We start from the raw sequence: 11,045 nt of genomic DNA, 5'->3' as shown, positions 1-11,045 counted from the left end.
AATACTGCGCTCTGCTCTACCTCCACCAGTTACAAGGAAATGTTTGGATTATACACTGTACTTGTTTTTAATTTTTTTTTTTTTTTTTTTACAACTATCTCGGCCTTGTGGGATGCTTCGCAGAGCGGTTGGCATGGCAACTGGTAGTCGCCATTATGTCGCATCCTGTTTCTATAGTGTCAAATAAATAACTTTGACACTTGAGCATCTATCAACATTATATTAACTACCTGAAATGACTGAAGCCATCCCTGAAAAAAAAAAAATATTTGATATGTATTTTAGTGTTTTAGTTTGGCCCAAGTCCTGCCCACTAACATGGAGGAGGTGGAGCTTATATGACCTATATTGCAGCCAGCCACCAGGGGGAGCTCTACTTGTTTTGGCTTCACTTTTGAAAAAGCAGTTCAGCCATCCGTCTTTATACTCTCTATGCTGCAGACCTCCATGTTAAATTGTCCAATTTAAGAGCAGGAATAATTGGCCATCCATGACGACTTTACGAGAGCGCATTTATGAAAATAACCTGGGTAGCATCACAGTGTTCTAGATGCATGGCCCATCATCACCTGTGCACCTCAGCTCCACAGACACTCCAAGTCTTTGACCATTTTTTAATGTTTGCTGGAGACCACCCGGGGAGACCACACTGAGCTGCAAAACCACCCTTCAGGAAATCTGCAGAGATGTTACAGAGGATTCATCCATCATTATATATATATATATATATATATATATATATATATATATATCTGCGTGCTAGTTTATGGATGGATAAATAAAGAAGAACCAGTCCTGGTACGTGTATTACACAAATTGAAACTTTCACATGCAAGGACTTTTAAAAATCCTGTATTTTGACAATATTATTGACACGAGAAATAGAAAATATTCTGGCGCATCTGGCGAATCTGGCGCTCCTCTGAATGGAGCCATTTTTATTCCTAGTTCACCTCCTGACTGTGAAGTGAAAAATGATGTGACTTCGTGACTTGAACAAAATTGATAAATTCCTCTTCATGTGCAACATTACTCACCAACCTATGAGCCAATATTAACCCACCATCCCACCTCTGGTGGAGTCACGCTTCATTGACAGAAGGAGATGACTTTATTTCTTTATTTTTTCACACTTTCTTTGAAATGTATTAATTTAATCGTTCTGTGCAGCTCACTGGAGATGAGCAGACATATTCGCCCTTAGTCCGTTAACATCAACACCTTGTACTGATTTATTTAGTCAAAGGTACATGCCTTGTTAAAATAATACGATGCAGGTGCAAATGAAAACAGGATAATTAAACCGCAACCACATAAATTACTGTATATTTGAAATTATAAAAGGAGTTTGCAACATAATTCAAAACAAGATTTCTTCAATTCATGCCTGTATTTTAACAACTTTTTTTTACTCTTTCTTTCTATTGCATTATGCAGAGGGCCTGGGGTTTAAATCATTTTCCTTGCTATTAAAAGCTGTACTTTTCAATGACTGTATTTCTATTATAAAAATCCTGCTGTGTGCTGCTTTACCCTTGTACAAAGTAGTTCCATGCAGGTACTACCCTTTGCTTTAGTAATGGCAGGGATTTCTGGGAACTCCTGGTCAAACTCCACGTATGTGCAGTTACACACACTAACTCTGGTTTAAAATGACGTTATCGCCATCTGAGCGTCAGTATTTGCAGAAAACACCACGGCGAGCGAAACCGAGGCAGCCTAATTACCTGAGTTTGGCAGAGCGCCCGAGCCTTTGTTAGCAAGATTCCTCAAATGAAGTGAGATAAAACGAAAGCGGGGATTAAAATTCTCTACATGCAGCCTAATTCCCGGAAACATGTCAAGTCCCTGCTACGCAACCGAACAGCGAAGGGCTTTGGAGTTGGCACCATTTTACACACAAATCGTGGGAACTAAAGAACATGCGCCGACGCCGAGCGGGACCATAAATGAGGAACAGCTGAAAGGGTGTATGATGTGAAATTCTGGTGTCACGGCTTTGCATAAATTTGCAGAACACATCATCTATCAGGATGAAGGTTTAATACTGTGTTATGTTTGGCGTTGCTGAAAAGATCAGCGTTGGGGGTTGAACTTCTCCGCAAGTAAGACCCTGATGAGAAAAAGTGTACTGAACTGGGAACCAAGAGGGGCTCAAGTGTGCAGTTATAAGTCACATTATGTCTGTACACTGTAAAACATTACAGCCGCATTATATACATAATATTTAAAGTCTGTGACAATATCACAGTTGGCATAAATATAAGCTTTCACACCCAGAGCTGAACTTGAGAGTGTATAAAGACGTCAGAAAGAACCAGCGTTTCTTTCATTGTGGAGCCGGCAGAGGTCAATCTGTTAAATAAATCATCAGGAGTAGTTGACGGTGAATTTCTCTACTGTTTGGTGTAGGGCAGCTTCATAGGCGGCAGCCAGGATTGAATGAAGAGAGAATAAAACCTTGGATTTCAAGTGGATTTGAGACAGAAAAATAAAATGTGAATAAGATGTGACCTTGGTGACCTGTCAGCAGAGACTTCAATTTAAAAATCTGTTCAGACCAGTAAACTGACAGGCCAAAAAATAAATGCCATTGTTTGGATAAGCTTCTCCAATGTCACCAGATTTATTTCCATCCAGTGTTGCATTCATTTTTCACCAAGATCTTGTATTGATGATGGGAGAGTCTGACCACTGCACAAAGCCTTCTCCAGCACATCCCAAAGATTCTCAATGGGGTTAAGGTCTGGACTCTGTGGTGGACAATCCATGTGTGAAAATGATGTCTCATGCTCCCTGAACCACTCTTTCACAATCTGAGCCCCATGAATCCTGGCATTGTCATCTTGGAATATGATCCATTGATGGAATAACCTGGTCATTCAGTATATTCAGGTAGTCAGCTGACCTCATTCTTTGGACACATAATGTTGCTGAACCTAGACCTGAGCAACTGCAGCAACCCCAGATCATAGCACTGCCCCCACAGGCTTGTACAGTAGACACTAGGCATGATGGGTGCATCACTTCATCTGCCTCTCTTCTTACCCTGATGCCCCCATCACTCTGGAACAGGGTAAATCTGGACTCATCAGACCACATGACCTTCTTCCATTGCTCCAGAGTCCAATCTTTATGCTCCCTAGCAAATTGAAGCCTTTTTTTCTCCAGTTAGCCTCACTGATTAGTGGTTTTCTTAAGGCTACTCAGCTGTTCAGTCCCAATCCCTTGAGTTCCCGTCACATTGTACGTGTGGAAATGTTCTTACTTTCACTATTAAACATAGCCCTCAGTTCTACTGTTGTTTTTCTTCCATTTGATTTCACCAAACATTTAAGTGATCGTGTGATAAGGATTTTTTTCCGACCACATTTCTTCCTGGTAGATGATGGTTCTCCACTATCCTTCCAGTTTTTAATAATGCGTTGGACAGTTCTTAACCCAGTTTTAGTAGTTTCTACAATCTCCTTAGATGTTTTCTCTGCTTGATGCATGCCAATGATTTGACCCTTCTCAAACAGACTAACATCTTTTCCACGACCACAGGACGTGTCTTTAGACATGGTTGTTTAAGAAATGAGAAGCTGCTCATTGCATCAGTTGGGGTTAAATAACTTGTTGTCAGCTGAAAGATAATCACCCATGCAGTAATTATCCAATAGGAGGTTTCTACCTATTTGCTTAGTTAAACCCAGGTGGAGACTTTTTGTTTTGGCTAGGCAGTGTATATATAAGGATAAAGTGTGCGGTCTCCTGTCAGTGAGAGTAGTTATTATAAAATCTGTGAGGACCTGGCATCACCTTGGTGCTGAGAACCAAGGAAAGTAGAAAAAGAAACACATGTTGTATCTTAACCAATTAAACTGGATTCAGCATAAAAAAAGCAAATTTTTTGCACCTTCATATGAGGCAGGAAAACAGAACTCTGGCGGCCAAGTGCAGCGCGCAAAATTTTGTGAAATCCGATTAAAAGCTGAGATTTCCCTTTCTTCTCTCTCTCTGTGTTGCGGCTGCGAGCCTCAACAAATAGCACAAACTCGGGGCCACAATAAACTCCTATACCGGGCTTTGAATGTGGAGAGTGCCTTGAGAAACGACCCTGGATCAGAGGAGGTGCCTCATGTTCCCTCTTGCCCCCGTTCCTCCCAGAGTCTGTGCACACCTCTGGTATGTTTAACGTCCGGAGGAATACGTTCCGTTGTGAGTATTGTCGTAAACTAATAAGCACCACCTACTCACCGGAATCCCCTGTAGCAGCGTTAAAGAAACCCCCGCTGGAATATATTAGATTTGCACATGACAGCAGCTGCACGCAAACGGAATGTGTGTCACGTCGCGCAAACCGAGAGAGGCTGCAATGTGAATTCCAATCAAATTCCCGATGGCTTATATTCTGCACTACCTTTTTAAGTGCGAGCCGAGTCCCCCTTCCCGTTGCAGAGATGGGGAGGTGGGATGGTGTGGGGGGGCGGTGCTGTAGGACGGAGCAGCCAGCCACCGTCAAGGCTGAATAATTGATCTCTCTCTATCGGTCAGGGGAACGTTAGTGGGACGTTTCTCTCTCCAGCCCCTCCATGTGATTCAGTCGCTCCTTCCCAACAGCAGCTGCTTCACCAAACCACCACCCCCCTCCACTCCTCCTCCTCCTCCTCCTCTTTCTCTCTCTACGTGTGTGTGAGAGTGAGTGCGTGCGTGCGTGTGTGTGTGTGTGTGTGTGTGCAGGAAGACGAAGCGGCGAGCAAGAGGAAGCACCAAGGACGTCCTTTATTTTATATTTTTTTGGAGCCGGAGATGCAGGGGACGAGCAGTTAAGATTAGCCCGAGCTGCTGTTACCTGCTGCAGGATAACTTCGTCCCTGAGGGTGAAGCTCTGCTCCTCCGATCCCGAGTCGCAGGACGGAGGTAAATCGATGCTCGACGCCGCCGCTCCGGCACATTTCGCCGGCTCGTGGAGCTATCCGCTCTCGGCGGTGCTGAAACCAGCCTCGGATCGTACGAGGAAGTGCATTGTGTGTCTCCGCTTTCTGCACCGCGTCCGCCTCGTCGCACGCGTACGCACAACGCGGTCGTTTATGTTGATTTTGCCGCACATATCACGCACATGCACATGCAACCGCGCACGCGAGGCTCGTGCATTTGTGCCTAATTAAGCTCGCCGTACGAGGAGCTTTTCTATTATTATTATTATTATTATTATTATTTTAATTATTATTTTCTGACGCCGAAGTGGGATGGCTGAGTCCAATGTCCCTCCAATGGAGGATGGAAAGTTTTACCACATGATCAGGAAAAACACACAGGAGTGGTTTAGTCCACATGCATGACAACAGAGCGTCCTGCCAAGCCGAGGACCTACACTGTGCACTTTCTCAAAACTCGATTGAGTGCAGTCAAAGCTCGGATACGTAGAGGTTGTCGCGGACTGTCGTGACAGTCACTCCCTGACAACCAACAATCAGCTGTCCGGAAACATTTTTTTTTATTTCAAAAACACATTCGCAAGTGGATCCTGAGCAGTAGCTGCTGATTTTGGTCAGTAGATTGGAGATCCTCTGGTGTTTTTCTTTGGTTTCTCTTTGTTGTGATTGAACCATTGACCTCGGTGTCCTTGAAAAAACACACAAATAGCCCGCCTGTGTGACCACATGTCAGCGTTACCCATGCATATAGTCATTTCAGAAATAATTGTTTAATATTTACTATTTTTTATTTTGCGCATTTTTCTTCCAGATCTGGCAACCAAGGACTTCTACTTTTGCGCAACTATTGAATGTAACATCGCTCGGATAAGGAAGGCAAGGAATTAAAAGCCATCATCATGAATTTCGTTATGAAGCAAGCGTTGGGAGGTAAGTTCCACCTTTTTATCTCGCTGCTGTTTCTGCTTCTCTCGTGGTTTTGTTTATTTTTCACCGAAGTTCGAACATTTTTGGTCCGTTTTTTTTTGCTTTTTGTTTCTGCACAAGTTCACACATACTTCACTCAAAGATGAGGAAATTAGTTCAATGTCTCGTTTTCTTTTAGTTTTGCTTTTGTTCTTTTTCTTGCGTTTTTCCTCCACGTCTGCTGTTGGCTGGCTACACGCATGTTGGCCCCCGGGGGCACGCTGAGCACAGCTTACTTTAACAGGCTACTGATTTGTAACGTTGACTAAAGCGTAGTGGCCGAAAGGGCATTTCATGAGAGGTGTCAAACCAGGTCCTTTGCCGCGGCTCAGTCTTCCCGTTAATCAGGCTGTGTGGTGCGTCCTCACCGGACGCTGCGGCGACTCTTATCTCGACATGCTGAGTACACATTTTCCACCTGAAGGTGCGCGGGGGAAAAGATAATAAGGCGGAATCTAATCTTCAGTAATTTCATTCCAACATGCAGCAGTTTTCTAATTGCTTGTGCCCTGAGATTATCTTGCCAGAGTAATGCATTTTGAAGGAACTTGTGTGAGAATATGCAGATGGTGCAGTGGTGCAGGTGAAAGGACATGAGTGGTTTTCCACTGTGGAGTGGAGCTGCTTATAGGGGACACTAAGAGCGAATATTTGTTCAGAGCTAAGGGGAATATCTAACCATGCTCTGCTGCCCTATCTTCATGAGGGGGACGGTCTCTGCACTAAGACGTGGAAAGTGATACATGTCTTTGCCATACAAATGTGCTTTCAAACCATTTTACTTTACAAATAAGCAATCTAAGTTTAAAAGAAGGGAATTAATCGTAGTCTTTTATACCAATTCGATACCACAAGTTGAAATTCTCTGCATTTGACCATGCATTTGTTCAAGGAGTGGCGTGTGCGCTGTGCTGCCACTTGTGGGAGCAATTTGGGGGGTTAGGTGCTCGCTCCAGATACCAAGAATGCAAAAACCTGCTTTTCTAACCGCAGCTCCCAGCACTGTAAAATCTACAGATTAAAAGTCTGATGCTCCACCGACTGAGCTATCCAAGCTGTGTCAGGACCGGTTTTTACTGACCTTGACCTGCAAGCGTACAGAAATCTGTCCGGTGAACGCTTAAGAAACCGTTTATGTAAGATGCAATCAACCAGTTAGCGTTGATGGAATACATTTCACGCTTTCCCTGTTCTATAAACGGCCTCACGGAAATCTATACAGCTGCTCTTCTCCGTTTTGAAGCCGTTGGTTGATGTAACTTGCAGCCTGATGTTATGCATTATACATCCCATCTTCTATCAGCCCTCATGAAAGGAAAGGAAGATCCCCCTAAACCTGAAGGAGTACTCCTCTCACCTACCGAGTAGCAAATCTTGACTAAAGCTTGGAGTTTGATCAGTACTGCTTTTTTTTTTTTAGTTTACTAATCACTTGAATGTCTGTGGAGAAGGCTTTGTGTTGTGGTCAGCTGAATAAAGTTGAGAAATTGTGCTTGGAAGTAATGGAAGTAATTCGTCTCATCGCATCCAAACGCACCTCTTTTCCCCCCATTGACTTCCAGTAGGTGACATAGCATGTACATAGCCCTGTCCCTGGAGGGGATGGTGGAAAGTGTGACACAGAGCAGGATCCACTTCATTGAACGGTTACCAACTCTAAAGCTCCACCTAGCTCTGATACAAACCTCCCTGTATAATACATTACTGTCTGTTGAGTCAGGCAAGTGCAATATCGTTCATGGGATACAGACCCGTCTTTTCTCCTTCTATTTTATTCCAGTGAGGGATTCCTGATTGAATACAGTTATAGAAATACATTAAAAATGTATTTAGATTGCAGCCACAGATTAATAATTTACAGAATAGCTCAGTATGGTGTAGTATTTGCTGATCGACAACAATCATTGCTTCTTCCCATCATTTTAATTTGCTGTTGGTACTGGAAGCCATTGACCTCCACTCCTTTATGAAAAATCAATTTGTTGACGTTTGTAAGCCATCATGTCCGATATGTGAAACATGCTTCCCTGTTGATAGATAATCTAGGTGCATCAAAACTACATTGAGACAAACATAAGCTTAATATCATGCAAATAATCAATGGGCGTTAATGGAGCATGTAAAATTTTAAAAATCTAAAATTGTAGCTATAGTATGAAAGTATGCAAGATCTGACTGAGACTGAGGTTTATATTTAAGGAGCTACCACTTGTTGTGTTGCCTGAAGGCGGCTGGTGCCTGTTGCATGTTTATGTCAGGTCCTGCAGCCATGTGTTCATCATGTGTTTGAACGTTACCAGGCAGTGATACGAAGCTCCCAAATTCGCTGCACTCTGCATGAAGGAAATTTCACACGTGAGGAAACCCCCGGCAGGTTGTGCCAAGCTCTTCAACCTTACGCAGAGTATTTCTTTCCGTCCCGGGGAGCAAGTTTCTTTCTTTTTTCTTTCTTTGTTTCCTTCTTGAGGAGTAATGAGTTTTCAGTGTGCAGTGGATTAGCTGAGGGCTATTATCTCACTTCTCTTTCTCTCTGTACGCTCCGAGGAGAAACTAACACTCCATCTGCTCCCATCTCGGGCCCTGATTTGTATTCTGTCTGTTTAGTACAGTGAAGAGCAAGGTCGTCGTCGCGCTAGGCGCCGAGGAAGCGTTCATCTGTCACCTGTGAACATTTCGTCCTTTTAAAAATGCAAGTCATAGATCAGAGGTTTTTTGTCAAGCAGCAACAGGAGACAGACTTCAGAACAGAGCTGGTTGTTTTGTAATTTGTCTATGTGCACCCAGTCAAACAAAGAAAGCTGCCAACCAGTTCTAAATACATGCCACTTTGGTTTAGATGAAACTGGGCCTCTGCTGAGAAAACTGAGATTCCAAAACAGAAGAAGCGATCACGTTTTGTGTTGTTACCCATCAGCGTTCTTGGACAATTTTAGGGAGGAGCAACTTGAATCTTCATCATCATTATTGATACGTCAATGTTGGTGCCTTCTTATAGGCTTTGGCTTCACATTAGAGCATATGTGTCAAACATATGGCCCGGGGGCCAAAACTGGCCCGCTAGAGGGTCTAATCAGGCCCGCGGGATGAATTTGCAAAAATTACATTGAAGACATTAACTGCAATTTTTCCAATAAAAGACCTACAACTAAACAGAAATTGCATTTCTTTTTCTTAATAAATGTGGGGTTTAGGGAAACATTTGGGGGGAAACATTTGGAGATGTCGTTATTTATAGGTAAATACGCTATTGTGTTACTGGTCCGGCCCCCTTGACATCAAACTGGGCTGTATGTGGCCCCTGAACTAAAATGAGTTTGACACCCCTACTTTAGAGGAACTGCTCCTCTAAAGTGAAGCCAAAGCAAGTAGAGCTCCCCCTGGTGGCTGGCTGCAGTATAGGTCATAAGCTCCGCCCCCTCCATGTTCGTGGATGGGACATGGGCCAAACTAAAACACTAAAATACACATCAAATATTTTTTTCAAGGATGGTTTCTGTCATTTTAGGTAGTTAGTGTCAGTTTGGCCAGTCCAAGGAAGTGGCAACGCTTTGTCCATATTTATATACAGACTATGGTCCAACCTCATCCTGATTAAAATAATTAAAATAATACAGTGCAGTTGCAGTTGCTGATTAGTTCACGTAGGCTCAAAACAAACATCAGCATCTCTTTTAATGGAGTCCACAGAATGTCTTTGGGGCGTGGTTTGATCAGATTCAAATGGTTTCAGCTTGAAAACAGCCCAGTGAGGTGGTAATAAGCATCAGGGCCACCAGATAAGGACTCAAACAAAGGCAACGGGCAACGTGCAAGGAAAACGTGCACACTCAGACGGAGGTCGGAGCACGGGTATCAATCCAAAACTGAGCAAACATGTTCAATAGAGAGCAAACAAAGAGGAAAATCCAAACAAACACCGCTGATAGCCCCTTCGGTGAACTGGCAGTGAGGCGGAGAACGGACACGGGCTAAATACACAGACGAAGGGCAGCAGATGAATTCAATCAGGGCGGGGCAAGCAATCAGGAAGGAGAGACACATTAGAGACAGAACAGAAACCCAACACTTGACACCAACTGACACCAACACAAATCCCTTCGGTGAAATCTTTGCAGAAATGAATGCTCAATCAACTTTTTTAAACTCGAAATGTGACAATAACCAAACCAGATCACTGTTTATTTGGATATATTACACTATGAAGCACAAGTCTAAGATGAATGTTTAAAGCGAGTAAAAGTCACCTGTTTTATTATTTAACTGCCAACCAAACGGAACGGGAGCTTTCTCTAATTTGGAGTCCTCGGACCGTTAGACCTTTTAGAAGCACCGCCGGGCCAAAGCTCATCAGTGACACGTGGAGCGAAAAGTCAGGACAAATGAGGAATTGATTCAGTCTGCCTGCCAACGTGTGCTTGCGTGCGCATGAGCGGCTCTTATTGCGAGGACGGGAAGCCGCGTGGTGGCGGTGGTGGGGGGTGAAGGGGGGGGGGTTTATTGCACACGACATCGTCAAAAGTGCTCGTAAATAGAAGTCAGCCTTCTCGCTCTCACCCCTTTCCTTTCAATAAAGCTAAAACACAAGCTCCTCCCTCCCCCTTCCTCCTTTCTTCTTCCTCCTCCTCCTCCTCTTCTGGCATCTTTTGCCCTCGGCGCCCGGAGGAAGAGGAGGAGGAGAATGAGGTGTAGGAGGAGATGAAAAGTGACAAATTGATCTTTAAAACTGGGTGTTATATCATCAGCGGCTGACGGCGGAGGTTGTAAAGTCACGCTGCACTCTGGGCCGGCAAGCGCCGTAATCTCTGTTTAATGGGAGATATTTTCCGTCGTCTGCAGCCTCCGAATTTCTCTCCTTCTCCCCTTTCTCACCCCCCACCTCCCCCACACACACACTTCTTTACATTTCTTTTCCTTCCTCTTGCTAATCTTCATCTGCTCATCCTCTCCGTCACATTTCTTCTTACTTTTATTCCCCCTCCTGTTGCCACCTCTCTCACTTCCTCAAACCCTCTCCTCCCTCCCGGCACAGATCCCTAACCCTCTCTCGTTTCACTCCATCCCTCCCATCTTTTCTCCTCCATCCCTCAATTTAACTTCCCTTTCCTTTTCTTTCCCGTTCCACTTCCATCAACAATTACAGTAAATCTAAAGGGCAAAGCA

At 43.9% G+C, this 11,045-nt stretch overlaps 1 protein-coding gene across 1 annotated transcript in view; it reads left to right on the top strand.

The window, feature by feature from the left end:
- Positions 1–5,818: 5,818 nt before the first annotated feature.
- Positions 5,819–11,045, top strand: part of LOC311491526 (complexin-2-like) — a gene marked incomplete at both ends in the record, with an annotated part of 51,700 nt that continues 46,473 nt past the window's right edge. Inside the window, one exon of the mRNA XM_084549462.1 lies at positions 5,819–5,849. Within this exon, the coding sequence (XP_084405588.1) occupies positions 5,819–5,849 (31 nt within the window). The remainder of the gene's footprint in view (positions 5,850–11,045) is intronic.

The sequence above is a fragment of the Chelon labrosus genome (genome assembly GCF_963514085.1).
Source record: "Chelon labrosus genome assembly, chromosome: 8".
In the NCBI taxonomy this organism is placed as follows: domain Eukaryota; kingdom Metazoa; phylum Chordata; class Actinopteri; order Mugiliformes; family Mugilidae; genus Chelon; species Chelon labrosus.
This window is presented reverse-complemented; position numbering and strand designations above follow the sequence as displayed.